Below are 14,732 nucleotides of genomic sequence, written 5' to 3'. Positions count from 1 at the left end.
AGTGCTGGCTAGTACTCATAAAGACAGTATTCCTAACTTCATTATTTTTTAAATATTCAATTTATCCTAAGGGTACACTTTTTATTATTATCCATTTATGAAGAGTACGCCCTGAATTCCGGAAGAAAATTTTGACAAAAATGAAGCCATCATCCAGCCCTGTGGTGGAAGACAAACCTATAATTTTGTTTTCTTATCTGATTCTTGTAAGTCTCTTCTCCACCTCTGAAGTGCCCGTGTGTCAGGTAAAAAGTACCTTTACTTCACCTGACATCATAGTGGAGACACAGAACAAACATCTCCTTTTGTGTTCTTAAATTTCTCTTTAACACTGCTATTATTCTGGGCACCGTTCCACCTGTGGGATAGGGAATCACTCCACTCCACATTGAGGAAAGTGTGGAATGCAGGGAGGTGGCAGGATTAGCTACGGGAGCCAAAGGCAACAATTATTGAAATGCAAATCTCTGCTCAGGAATCAACAACGAGCCCTGTGTCTTTAAGCACTGGGTAACTCTAAGGGCGGGACTCTTGTCACTCAAGTCTCACCAACCAATCAGTGCCTCCAGGCCGAACTGCCAGTCAGAAGTCGTGCAGGGCTCTTCCGTGAGCATTGCTGCTACTTTTGGTTTGAGGAGGAGGTGGGACCAGTGTTTTTGCGTGTTGTGCTGCGTGTTGTGCTGACCGTGCCGCTGCAGGGAGCTGGGAGAGGAGCATGGGCGAGCCGGGAAGCCACGACGTGGTAAGCGAGGGGCTGCTTTCCCAGATGGGGAAGATCAGATGCAGAGATCCAGGATCCAGCGTGGCGGGTCCTCAGGGCTGGGTGGGAATCTGCAGTCATATTCCCTGTCCTGTGAACTCCCATGCTGTCCCTGCTGCTCCCTGGACCCAGGCACAGTCCGGTGAATAACTTTGCTCTGTGGGCTGCAGCCGTGCAGAGCGATGGGCGCAGGAAGCTGTGTGTGGGAACGGTGTTTGTAGTTAACAACGATGCGCTTTTGGTGCAGCCATGGAAGGCAGGTTGAATAACTTGGAGAGGCCTGGTTTCTCCACTATCTTCTAGAAGGACAGCACTTTGCATTTAACCTTTACTTGTAAAATCCGTTTACAGTTAATTTTGTGGAGGTTGTAAAAGGTATCTCGTGTGTCGGGTAGCTCTCCACTGTTTTGTTGTGATGTCCTAAGAGTAGGATTTGGTGACATTAAGGACTTAATAATGCTGGCTACGTAGTAAGTCTCAAAATAGAATTTAGCTGCGGGAGGGCTGCTTCTGAAATACCTTAAAAATAAGTATCTGTTAACCAGGCCTGGTAAATGTTGTGCCCAGATTACGACCTCCAGAGGGAGACCACCAGAGAGGCCCAGACTGTAATAAGCAAGGTTTAATCAGCATAATACAAACATGTTTGGAACTCATCTCCATCCCCGTTACAAGAAGGTAGAGAGGAGTTGTATCTCCTCTGTGGGGTAAGCTTTTAAAGGCATAACTACAAAGAGAATCTTTGAAGATGCTTTGGCACAGGTACAAGGACTTTTGCTCCCTCCCATTCTGTTAAGTCAGCTTTTTCCTTGTTCTTAGAGCAAGGCCACTGTTCTTGAGTTAGGCCATCTTTATCAGCCTGTACCAGGTGTCTGGCTGGGCTGAGCTAAGTGACCTTGTGCTGGGAACCTCCCGGGTGGGAGAGGGGAAGGCCACTATCTTCCTGGGAAAGCATTCTGCTAGGAAATTTCTTCTTACCCCTTTGAGAATAAGGGGTGAAGGTCCCACAGTAAAGATAAGGATACTAGCGTACTTATTATTTTTTCACGAGATTATCCAGACATTTAGCTCTTTACAAAGAAGACATCCCTGACTGACAACCAGCCTCTAGGCCCATTCTTCTAACAAGATGCTCAGGGAGGCATTCCAGAGTCAGCCGACCTTACGTCCTGGTCTGCCTTAAAGTTCCAGTTTTCTTGAGAAAAGCATTGTTCTGAGAGGTGGGGCAATATGGCTCCAGGTGACAACTATTTGAAAAGTAAAACTGTTGCGTTAAGGACTGGTCTGGTCAACCAAGGCTTTCATTTAGGTCCTCAGGCAGAGAGGAGGAACATTCTTGGGAAGAGGGAGAAACAGCCTGGAGCCTAGGCCTTTTTAGCTTTGTATAGGTGGCTTTTATGTATTGAGAATAAAACAGAACTCCTTTTCTAAAACCACGAATATTCAGCAGGTAATGGTCTGGGTCCAGGGCCTTTGTGGAGGGCTTCCTTCAGATCCTAAGAGCCCAACTCTTCCCACCACCAGGAGCTATGGTCTCAAGAGCACTGTAGGCTTAGTCAGTGCTGTTCCTGAGATGCCCTGTGTCCCCCTGTGCAGCACTGCTGGATTAGCCTCCTCCGGAATTTGTTCCATTGTAGGGTAGTTTCTGCTGATTTCATAGAAGCTCCCCATTTCTTTCCTTCCCCCCTGTAAGTAGTAGACAAGATGCTATTCTTCTTAAGAAGCTTACTTGGCAGGAGACACAGCTTGTGCAAGACCTCCCCACCCCAGCTTTTACCTTTTCTACCCTCTACTTTTCCTATCGTTCTCATTCCCTGGCACTTTCCCCTCAGGACCCCGTCACTGAAGAATGACCTGCTGCATCAGGTCACTGGTGGAAGTCTCCCATCTGTCTAAGTGTCCACTCTTGCTGTCTCCAGGCCCTATTTAAATTGTTCAGAGTGTAACCCGACACATGACCCTAAAAGAAACTTAGGGATGACAGCATATGTGGAATGCAAAGTCTGTCTATGCTGCTCCTCATTGAGCATTAGACACAGATACATGCATGTGCTCATTAAAGACGTTTTTCTCTATTAATATGCCAATTGTGTGGAGTGATTTCTCCCTGGGAGGACATAGTAATTCTAGAGCAGCTGCATTTGCAGCCTTTTAGAAAACTGTTTCTGAGACACGTTCTCTGCTGGTGACTCGGGTGCCTTGATTTCAGACTTGCACTCCAGGGCGATGACTTTATTGTCCTCTGTTACATCTCCAAAGTTCTTAAATGATTGCACCACCTCAGAACTTTAAAATTATCCATTTGAGCCGGGCGGTGGTGGCGCACGCCTTTAATCCCAGCACTCGGGAGGCAGAGGCAGGCGGATCTCTGTGAGTTCGAGGCCAGCCTGGTTTACAAGAGCTAGTTCTAGGACAGGCTCTAAGAAAGCTGCAGAGAAACCCTGTCTCGAAAAACCAAAAAAAAAGAAAAAAAAAGAAATAAAATTATCCATTTGAGTCATGGAGTCGGGGTTGACTGTCCATTGCAGTTAAAGGAAAAGGATTTCCACGTGGAGCCTTCGGACCGGAATAGGAGGAATAGTTTATTGTGTACACCGCAGGGGGAAACAGGGCAGGCAGTCAGCTGCTGGGGTTACCAGTGTGAAAAAGGCCCTGGGTGTGGAAGGAGGAGTAAGTCTGTAATTGCCCAGCATGGAACTCATGTCCTGTGGATAAACACTGGCCACATTGGTGGTGTACAATGTGAGAGACATACCTTGAGGTGATGAATGTTTGGGAGCTCTCTATGCAGACCGCTCAGTCCCGCTTCACACATTTAAGTCAGCTTAGAGGTTTGAGAAACACGCCATTTTCTGTGTGTCATGTTACAGATTTCAGCAGCCAACTTGTGCACATAGGCAAGATCAATCAGTTGGAACACCCCTCCACGCCCAATCCATTTCTGTTACTAGCAAAGTTGAGAACTCCAGTGCCTAAGATGAGCACTGGCCAGCAAAGGCCCTTTTCAATCTATGAAGCCTAGAAAGGCACCCTCAGGGTAAGATTCCATCCATTAAATCCTTCAATTTATGGAAGGAATAGGCAACTTGATTCCTAATCCCCAAAGGCAACTTCATACAGAGCCTGGCTGCAACTCTAGACCAGGCATGGTAGCTTCCATCACTACTCAGAAGCCAAATTTGGTGGCTTAACCCATGTTGTACTAGTTCTGGATACAAGAAAGATACAAAATTTATTGGTCATAGGTTCTTCCTCTGTGGTTTTATTTAGTTCACCCCTATTTTGTGCCTATCAAGTTTGGAATAGAAATTCAGTGAGGAGACTTAGAGTTCATTGCATGAAGCTGTGGAGATGAAGGCAGGGTTGTATTATGTTGAGATGATGGGATATTGAGATACCCAAGCTATGAGACATCTGCTGTGGAGAGCTGCATACAGGGAGTAGAAGTAGCAAAGGAGAGACACGTATGAAAATTTTCAGGGACAGTTATCTAAGCCCTTTGAGAATGAAGCCCCTCCTGTCTGAGACAGAGCTACAGGATTTGTCGTTTGCCCTGATGAGTTTTAATCTTGCCTGGGTCCAGTCTTCCCTCACTGTGTCCACATTCCTTTCTTTCTTTTTATTTAAATTTATTCTCATTCAATACATCCCAAATGGAATTTCCCCTCCCTCCACTACTCCCCGTCCTCTCCACTGCTCCTCTTTCCACCAGATCCACTTCTAAATTTCTCTTCAGAATGTGACAGAAATCCCAAGGATATCAACAATAAGACCAGGCCTAAGCCCTTATATCAAGGATGGACGAAGCAACCTAGTAGGAGGAAAAGATTTCCAAGACTAAGCAAAAGAGTCAGAGACACCCCCTCACCCACTGTTAGGAGTCCCACAAAGTAACAAACTGATGTGGGATTCCCCTCTGTATGCTGTAAATACCATTGGTTAATAAAGAAGCTGCTTTTGGCCTCTCACAGGGCCAAATAGGACAAAGTGGGCATTCAAGGCAGAGAGGAAATGAGAGTAGGCGGAGTCAAAAACAATCGTGTAACTGCCACAGGAGACATACACCAGACAGGACCTTACCATTGGTCGGCCATAACCGTGTGGCGATATACAGATTCATAGACATGGATAAACTTAAGATATGAGAGCTGGCTAAAAATGTGCATAATAAGCCAAGCAGTGTTTTAATTAATACAGTTTCTTTCTTTCTTTTTTTTTTTTTTTTTTTTTTTTTTTTTGGTTTTTCGAGACAGGGTTTCTCTGTGGCTTTGGAGCCTGTCCTGGAACTAGCTCTTGTAGACCAGGCTGGTCTCGAACTCACAGAGAATTAATACAGTTTCTATGTGGCTATTTCTTGTGGAAGACCAAATGAACAGCCTCCACCTACACTAAGCTGTTGAACTGTAACATGTATGCAGAGATCCATGTTCCCATGCCTGCAGTCTCTGTGATTACTGTTTCTGTTTCTGTAAGACTCTATGAGCTCTGCTTAGTTGATTTTGTGGGCTGTGTTAGGAAAATTTTTGATTATCAATTTTTTTAAATATTTATTTATTATGCATACAATATTCTGTCTGTGTGTATGTCTGCAGGCCAGAAGAAGGCACCAGGCCTCATTACAGATGGTTGTGAGCCACCATGTGGTTGCCGGGAATTGAACTCAGGACCTCTGGAAGAACAGTCAGTGCTCTTAACCTCTGAGCCATCTCTCCAGCCCGATTATCAATTTTTTTGAAAATGTTTTCTGGGCCTTTGAACTGAGATTCTTCTCCTTTTATTTCTATTATTATTAGGCTTGGTCCTTTCATTTTGTTCCTACAATCATTCTCTACTTCCACAGGATTCCTAGAGCCCGGGCTTGGGCAAGGGTCTGTGCATGTGCTCCCATCGCTGTCAGAAGAAGCCTCTCTGACGACTGTTGGGCTAGACACCAACATATGATTACAGGAGAATTTAGGCGCACACCATTTCATTGATTTTTTTTTTCCCTCAGTTGTATCTTGGTTCTACCCTAATTCTCTGAACATCCAAGGTCTGGGTGCTGGCCATCCTGGCAGTGTTAGGTATGGGCTTCCTCTCACAGTTTCTGCATTAGACCAATCACTGGTTGGCCAGTACAGAAGCTCTGAGCCACCATTGACCTAATATGTCCTGCAGGCAGGACAAGTGTGAGTCAAATGTTTTGCCGATGGCTTGCTATCCCAATGGCATCACTAGGAGCCTTATGTGGCTGCAGAAGGTGTCTGGTTCAGCCTCCATAGTCTTGATTCCTAGGAGTTCTCACTGGGGCCACCCTTATTATCCCAGGAAGCTTGCGCTGCACTGTCTCCATGTCCTTCACTAAAAACTCCACTTCCCACTCCTCTCCCCTGTGCGCTCCACCTCTGTCCTTTTCTTACTCACCTGACCCCTCAGGTTCCCGTGTCCACCTGCTTCTAATGCAACCTCACAATCTGTTTCCTCTTTCTAGGGAGATCCATACATCTCCCCTATAACCATTCTTGTTACTAAGCCTACTGCTTCTCTGGGTTGTACTGTAATCAACATGATTGTACCTCGTAGCATGAGTTCTAGCAGGCCTCAGTAATGTTTGACTCATGCTCAGGAACGTCCTCTTCATAGCCCCTTTTTAGATGACCTTGTTTACCACAATTGAAACACTTGACATTTCCAACATTTTTCACTGTAGATCTGAATGAGTCATCAGTTATAACCATCCAACAGATTCACTATTGCATTTAAGAAATTAGCCCACTACTTTTTAAGTATGCTCTATTAGTTTCTAGGACATAGGCAGAATTTAAGAAAAAACTTTGGAGCCAAAATAATTACACAAATAACCTCTAGTTCAAACTTTTATGGAGTCTGTCTAGATCTGACTAAAACCCTATCACCTCTGTCCCCACTTTCTGCCATTACTCTCAATATCCCCATCTTCCTGGTCCAGAAAGAACAGGTAATTAAGTTCTGTGCACAGCTTTCTATGGTTTTCACCAACTAAAGTCTTGATATCTCCTACATTCTTCTGAAAGACAACATTTCCTGGTTTTTCCTAGGAACAAATTCAGTTTGGGTGTCCTGGTTTTGTTCTAACTTGCATCTCTGTTGCTGTGATTAAATCGATTAACCAAAGGATTCCAGGAAAAAATAGGATTATTTGGCTGATTCTTTCGGGTTATAGTCTGCCATTTGGGGAGTTTAGGATAGAAATTCAAGCTGGTCACGAAAAGGAGATTCCATGGGCAAAGACTGTTTCCTGGATTTCCTCTTGCCTTCTCTCTGTCTCATGCTCAGATAGCTGCCTTATCCATAACAGGCCTGTAGCACAATTAATAGGAAAACAGAGATAGATAGTGGGGTTCAACCTGAAGGTCAAAAAAAGCAAAGCAGTCAGTCACTGGCTCTTACCTCTACCTCAGTCTGAAATGGCGATCCTGCCTCCAGGAATTCCAGAATGACACTGTCTGAAAGCTGTCTCATCTCATTATATCTTCCTCTCTAGGACTGGGATTAAAGGCGTGCAGCACTATAGCCAGGTTTTTATGGCAAACTAGTGAGGCTACTATGCTTTGGTCTTGCCTTGGGCCTGTCTCCCCCCCTCATTGTATCTCCATTAATGTCTTTCAGAATATGAATGGTGTGCTGTGCTGTTGTATGTAGGAAAGATGTAACCTGTTTACAAGATGTTACTCTCAAGAGATTGTCTTGTGTGTCTGGAGAGACTTCGGACATTGGAGCGGTGTAAGGGTTGTTGCAGATTGTGAGGATCGTTCAAGTGACTAAATGAATTTTCATCATGGATGACCATTCGCCTATAATGAGCCTATGTGGTTGACTGAATCTAAAACTTATCAGATGGTGATATATGTGAACATATGGGGTTTTTTTTGTGACTTTCTTTCAATCGCTTGTGAACCTTTTATTAGGAAGAGACTTTCTGGATGGTTTTCCTCATGGGGGATGGGATATATATGGGTCTATAACATCAATTCATTTCCTGTCCTTTGTGCCTGCTGTGTTGACACTAATCAGCCAGCTTCCTTCTTGTGCTGCCATGCCTTCACCACCATTAAAGACTCTACCTCTACATCACGTAAGATATAGGAGAAGCAACTGCTATTCAGTGCTAAGCCAGTTTGCTCCCTTTCTGTTTTTTAATTGTTTGTTTGTTTGTCAAAACAAGGATTTTCTTTGTAGCCCTAGCTGTCTTGAAAGTAGCTCTGCCCACCCAGCTGGCTCCAGAATGACCTCAAACTCACCGATCCCATTGACTTGGTATCTCAAATGCTGAGATTAAAAGTGGGCCAGCATTCCTGGCTTTTTGTTTTCATCTTATTGTGTGATGTGCCTGGAATGTAGGTGTTTGATCATGCCAAGCATTCGCTGTTAAACTGAGCTTCACTTATACTTTGAATTTTCAAATTTGGCAGAAGTTATCATTCGGTTTCCCAGGATGGCATGCATTTGTGACAAAAATGGCAATTTTTAATAAAAAATAAATAAACTGGAAAAAAATACTGCCTGTGCCTTCTGATTCACTGCATTGCACATACATCACCTTCTTCCTGGCTGTTGCTGTTGTTTTTAATTTTTTAATGAAAATTCATATTTCACCTATAAGCATGGACATGCACCACACAGGTACCTGATCCTCACAGTGATCAAAGATGTTTTCAAAATCCCTGGACTTGAATAGTTGATAGTTATGTTCTGTGAAGGAAATAGTAGTAACTGAGCCTCCTCGATGCAGGACGAGCAAGAGCTCTTTACTAATGAGAGATCTCTTTGACTCTGTATTAATTATTTACTATCCACATTTAATTTGCTAATGTTTCCATCTGTCCACTTGTAACTGTTTAAAACACATAGTGCCTTTTAGTAAAATCTTACTGATGTTACAGCTTAAAGTGGAGAAGTTTAGGTTTCTGGAAGATGAATACAAAACTCTTTGTAGCAATGTCAGAAGATACTACTGAGTTCTTTCTATTTTTTCTTTGCTTGACTGATTTTTGCATGGGAGATGGGGTTGTAATATGTACTTCTGACTGTCCTGGAACTGACTGCATAGACTAGGCTGGCATTAAACTCCAAGGCAGATTTTCCTCCCTCTGACTTCTGATTGCAGTGTTTAAAGGCATGAGCCAGTATACACAGCCTGTCCCTTTTATTTTTTATTTATTTTTTTTTATTTACCAATTGTTGATACAATTTCTCTCCTGTGTCTGCTGTACTGTTGATCTATTTACTGGTCTCTCTCTGTTTTTTTTTTATAGTCATTTCTCTTGCAAGGTGATATCCCCTTCACAGGGTACAGCAATGAGAGAGATGAACCTTCCATTCAGTTTTTTTTTCCAAAGTGACTTGGTGATTACAAAGTAACGTCTATTTAATGGGATAAGTGTAGGGAGTACCAGAATTATATGACTATATTGCTAAAGAAGTGTACATTTACAATGTTGTCAGTATCATGCTCTCTGTTGTACACATGTGTGGGTCATTTCAGAATACACTGACCTATGATGATGTGCATGTTGACTTCACTTGGAAAGAGTGGACATTGCTGGATCTTTCCCAGAGGAATCTCTACAAAGATGTGATGCTGGACACCTACTATAACCTCACTCTCATAGGTAAAACTGAATGTTCCTTCATGTTTTTAAATAAGGAGACAACTGTTCCTTGGGTTTTTTTTGTTTTTTTTTTTTATTATGTGTACAGCATTCCTTCCATGTGTGCCCGCAAGCCAGAAGGGGGCGCCAGGTCTCATTATAGATGGCTGTGAGCCACCATGTAGTTGCTGGGAATTGAACTCAGGACCTCTGGATGAGCAGTCAGTGCTCTTAACCACTGAGCCATCTCTCCACCCCTGTTCCTTGGTTTTTTTTCATGTTCTTCTGTAATTTGATTGAGAAAGAAGAATGAGGTGAATAAATCCGTCATGGTTCTAAGATTCACTGAGGATAATAATTTAAATGTTGCACAGTTTTTAATAATAATATCATATGTTTTCAACTCTGTTGTAGGATACACTTGGGAAGACCGTAATATTGAGGAACATTGTCAAAGTTCTAAAAGACATGAAAGGTAATTATCATTCCCAAACTGATACAAATGTTCCTCTGAAGAAATTGTAGTGTGTCCTGGGGATTTTACACTAAAGAACAGTATAAATAAGAACAGCTTCGTGTGGATTACTGATCATTAAATTCTCACAAAACCATATACCTCAATTTCAAGTAGGTGAATTGCATTTGCAAGGCATTCTTTCAAGAAAGAAGAAACCGGGCTGGGGAGATGGCTCAGTGGTTGGGAGCATTGCCTGTTCTTCCGAGGGTCCTGAGTTCAATTCCCAGCAGCCACATGGTGGCTCACAACCATCTGTAATGAGATCTGATGCCGTCTTCTGGCCTGCAGGCATACATGTAGACAGAATATTGTATACATAATAAACAAATAAATATTTTTTAAAAAAAAAAAAAGAGAGAAAGAAAGAAGAAACCATGCCTTAACAGATATCTCCATTTGAATCACAGCTCAACGAGAGCTGTCCTTTAATTTCATAGCACTCATATTACAAAAGGTAAACTTTTTTTTAAAGATTTATTTATTTAGTATAGTGTTCTGTCTGTCTATATGCTTGCTGGCCAGAAGAGGGCACCAGATCTCATTACAGATGGCTGTGAGCCACCATGTGGTTGCTGGGAATTGAATTCTAGAAGAATAGCAGTCAGTGCTCTTAATCTCTGAGCCATCTCTCCAGCCCCACAAAAGGTAAACATTTTGAAGAGGTAATGAGTCCATCCCTCAAACAGTAAGCAAACAGTCCATAGTAAACTAGTGTTACTCATAATCTTGCTGAGTCTGTGCTGAGTTTCGTGAGATGGGCATTTAGAGTCTAGAGCCAAGGGGCAGTTGTTATGTGCATTGGTGTTTTACCTGGTGTATGTCTGTGTGAACGTGTTGGATCCCCTAGGCAGGAGTTACAGATAGATGTGAGGTAGGTGCTGGGAATCGAACTAGGGTCTTCTGGAAGAGCAGTCAGTGCTCTTAATCCCTGAGTCGTCTCTCCAGCTCCCAAGAAACCTCACTTTCTATACCATATGTCTTTATATGAATTTTTCCATTTTTCTACAAATATGTGAAAAATCTCATATTGTAAAGATTCTATAAATGTGAACTCTTTATTAAAATATCTTTCCATCACAGGCATCTTCAAAGATGCAAAACAACCCAAAATGAAGGGGAACAACATGAGTCCAAACCTAGTAATAGAACCCTAAGATCTGAGTCCTCTTTACAATTGGACTAAATTATAAAATTTATTCATAGAGATACAAAGATTCAATGGTGTATTGAACGTGGTTAAATTTTTACATGTGTCAATTATCCTTACAGACCTGAAAGAAATCATCCTGGAGAGAAATTTTCTGTTTATAATCAATATGTTAAAGCCTTTGCATATGACAGACATCTTCAAAGGCATGAGAGCACACTTATTGGAGAGAAACCTTTTGAATGTCATCAGTGTGGTAAAGCCTTTGCTTACCACAGCTATCTCCAAAGGCATGGAAGAACACATACTGGAGAGAAACCCTATGAATGTAATCAGTGTGGTAAAGCCTTTACAGAACAAGGTAATCTTCGAAGGCATAAAAGAATACATACTGGAGAGAAACCCTATGAATGTAATCAATGTGGTAAAGCCTTTGCCTATAAGATAGGTCTTCAAATGCATAAACGAACACATACTGGAGAGAAACCCTATCTATGTAATCAGTGTGGTAAAGCCTTTACAATACAAGGTAATCTTAAAAAGCATAAAAGAACACATACTGGGGAGAAGCCCTATGAATGTAATCAATGTGGTAAAGCCTTTGCTTGTCATAGTGCTCTTCAAATGCATAAAAGGATACATACTGGAGAGAAACCTTATGAATGCAATGAATGTGGTAAAGCTTTTATTCAACATAGTCATCTCCTAATACATAAAAGAACACACACTGGAGAGAAACCCTATGAATGTATTCAGTGTGGTAAAAGCTTTGCTCATCACAATGTTCTTCAAATGCATAAAAGTACACATACTGGAGAGAAACCCTATCCATGTAATCAATGTGATAAAGCCTTTACATGTCACAATCATCTTCAAATACATAAAAGAAAACATACCGGAGAGAAACCCTATCAATGTAATCAATGTAGTAAAGCCTTTACATACCACAATAATCTTCAAATACATAAAAGGACACATACTGGAGAGAAACCTTATGGATGTGATCAGTGTGGTAAAACCTTTTCTCATCACAATGCACTTCAGATACATAAAAGAACACATACTGGAGAGAAACCCTATGAATGCAATCAGTGTGGTAAAGCCTTTGCACAACAAGGTAATCTTCAAATGCATAAAAGAACACATACCAGAGAGAAACCCTATGGATGTGATCAATGTGGCGAAGCGTTTAAACAACAACGTAGCCTTCAAATGCATAAAAGAACACATACTGGAGAGAAACCCTGAGAATGTAACCAGTGTGCTAAAACCTTTGCATTATTAATAAGCAATCTTTGAAATCACCTGAAAAAGATGTACTGCAGAAATACCCTAAAAATATAGTCAGTGTCGTGAAGTTGTGCACTTTATACAGGAGTTAACCTTTTTGTGTGCAATCAATCTGTTAAAGCCTTTGTTTTTTACAGTAGTCTTTGAGTGCCTATAAAAAATTCTGAGAGTATATTATTGTAAAGTATTTGGTAAGCTCTTTATCCAACACACTTTACATCCTTACATAAAAGAGCATTCATTCTGTGGAAAATTTTGACAGTGTCAACAATCTGTTCAAGATTCATGATGTTATATTTTATATTGTTTCCATCTGAAAACTCATAGACAAAATCAGTTTATGAATTTATGAAGCTCTATGTGAAGTTGTCAAAAATCAGACCTCGGTCCTGGTAATAAACTTTTCTAAACTGTCCAGCTCTGTGTCTAGCCCCGTCAATGTTTTAAAGTCTGTTTACATCATTTTGAAGTCAGGAAAGAAGAACAAACTCACAAGAGAAAGACCCTATTCATGTGATTATTTGGTAAGCACTTTAGACATCACGGTAGACTTCAGCAGCAAGAAACATACCTTGTATCTTTTATGTTTCCCTCACAGCCTTGAAGGAAGTAAATGAATTGCTGTGGTTACTCAGGACCAATCATGGTGAGCCCTGCATTGTGCTTCCTATTTTGAAATACTAAAGTTTGCTCTATGTGTGACAAATCCTTTTAGTGAAAATTATTTTGTGTTCCTTATATTTCTTCTGCCACTTTTGTTCATCTTCTCTTGTGCTTTTACTTAGTGATTGGTATGTTTCTGCTGTAGTGTATAGAATGGGATACCCGTCATCTAAGTGGTCCATTGTTTATTTAAAAATCAGGCAGCATGTGTTCATACTGTTTTAGTACGGGTGTCTGTCAAAGGGGGAGCTGCAGAAATTCTTTTGGTGTTCATGGTATTAGACAGGTGGATAGGGCAGATTCCACACCTTGTGACATAATCCGTGTGGCAGAAGGCAGACATTATAGGTCTACTTAATTTGCTTATCTGGTTTTGATTTAATTTTGGTAAGTGATATTTATCCAGAAAGTTGTCCATTTCAAGTTTTCCAATTTTGTGGAGGACAGGCTTTTGAAATATGATCAAATGATTCTCTCGATTTCCTCCACATCTGTTGTTATGTCCCCCTTTTCATTTCTGATTTTGTTAGATTTTCTGATTTTTATCTTTACTGATTTCTCATTTGTCAGATGACTGTGAGAACTCCACCCTTCTTGTCTACGCTACATGTAGCAATAGAAAATGAAGGGTAGCCGGGCAGTGGTGGCGCACGCCTTTAATCCCAGCACTCGGGAGGCAGAGGCAGGCGGATCTCTGAGTTCGAGGCCAGCCTGGTCTACAAGAGCTAGTTCCAGGACTGGCTCTAGAAACTATGGGGAAACCCTGTCTCGAAAAAAACAAAAAAACAAAAAAAAAGAAAATGAAGGGTAGAAAGAACACAGAAATAATGAAAGCCATGACCATCAGAGGGCTTTTCTTTTTCTTTCTTTCTTTCTTTCTTTCTTTCTTTCTTTCTTTCTTTCTTTCTTTCTTTTTCTTTTCTCTCTCTCTCTCTCTCTCTCTCTCTCTCTCTCTCTCTCTCTCTCTTTCTTTTTAAAAAAGAAAGGTTTCTAAAACATGTAGTTTTAGAGCCTGTCCTGGAACTCGCTCTTGTAGACCAGGCTGGCCTCGAACTCACAGAGATCCGCCTGCCTCTGCCTCCCAAGTGCTAGGATTAAAGGCATGCACTACCACAGGTCAGCCAGAGGGCTTTTCTAATGTTCATTTGTTTGCTATGTGGAGAAGAAAAATTTAAATCCCAAGCTTTTTGTAGCTAGAATTGTTACAATTGTTTCTGCTTTCTCTGTGTCTTGTAAAGTTACAGTCACTTTAAAACACAAGCTCTCAAATAAAGGAACTGAGGCTAAGACAAATCAAATGGATCTTCCATCTTCTCCTCAGCAGAAAATGTTTCATAAACAAGAAGGAAGGAATAAATGCAGCATAGAGTACACATCCGCAGAATCGGAACATCTCTACAATAAAAAAAAAGGAGGGAGGAGGAGTGGGTTCCGCTGAGAGCATTCCACTGTGCATGTCTTAGCAAACTTCTCAGGCAAGATTTAAAGGAGAAAACATAGAACATGTATGAAAAGGCTCAAAGTAATGTCTGTTCTGACTCCGAACAAACCTAAAGGGTGAGCACACTTACAAGTAAATCTATTCCCACAGATCTGAGAAAAATGCCGATTTGATTGTGTAGGAGAGATGCCTCTGGACTGCTGTCAGAGGCCACATGGCAGAAATCAGCTGGGGGGGTTCCCTGGGAGGGGGCGCTGAGGCTGAGGAAATGTTAGATGAAGAGAAATGAAGACAGAAACATAGGA

General features: G+C 41.6%; 1 protein-coding gene across 2 annotated transcripts; it reads left to right on the top strand.

The window, feature by feature from the left end:
- Positions 1 to 608: 608 nt before the first annotated feature.
- LOC119801887 (zinc finger protein 431-like) lies at positions 609 to 13,023 on the top strand. 2 transcript variants are annotated; one of them, XM_038312628.1, is made up of 5 exons: positions 609 to 742; positions 9,264 to 9,390; positions 9,784 to 9,844; positions 11,156 to 11,394; positions 12,922 to 13,023. In XM_038312628.1, the coding sequence occupies exons 1-5, from the start codon at positions 716 to 718 to the stop codon at positions 13,005 to 13,007; spliced, it is 540 nt and encodes a 179-aa protein (XP_038168556.1). In that variant the 5' UTR covers positions 609 to 715; the 3' UTR covers positions 13,008 to 13,023. The 2 variants fall into 2 exon arrangements, with proteins under 2 accessions (XP_038168556.1, XP_038168555.1); XM_038312627.1 differs by lacking the exon at positions 12,922 to 13,023 and having other exon boundaries at positions 11,156 to 12,605.
- Positions 13,024 to 14,732: the final 1,709 nt, after the last annotated feature.

This window comes from Arvicola amphibius, chromosome 15, assembly GCF_903992535.2.
Source record: "Arvicola amphibius chromosome 15, mArvAmp1.2, whole genome shotgun sequence".
Taxonomy (NCBI): domain Eukaryota; kingdom Metazoa; phylum Chordata; class Mammalia; order Rodentia; family Cricetidae; genus Arvicola; species Arvicola amphibius.
Note: the sequence above shows the minus strand (reverse complement) of the source record. Positions and strands in the feature narration are given on the sequence as shown.

What these genes read in the sequence shown, in the direction of transcription:
- LOC119801887 (XM_038312627.1), top strand. Translation starts at nt 716, where the DNA reads ATGGGCGAGCCGGGAAGCCACGACGTG. An exon ending in AGCCGGGAAGCCACGACGTG is followed by an intron (nt 743 to 9,263) that starts GTAAGCGAGGGG and finishes GGGTCATTTCAG; the next exon opens with AATACACTGACCTATGATGA. An exon ending in AGTTCTAAAAGACATGAAAG is followed by an intron (nt 9,845 to 11,155) that starts GTAATTATCATT and finishes TTATCCTTACAG; the next exon opens with ACCTGAAAGAAATCATCCTG.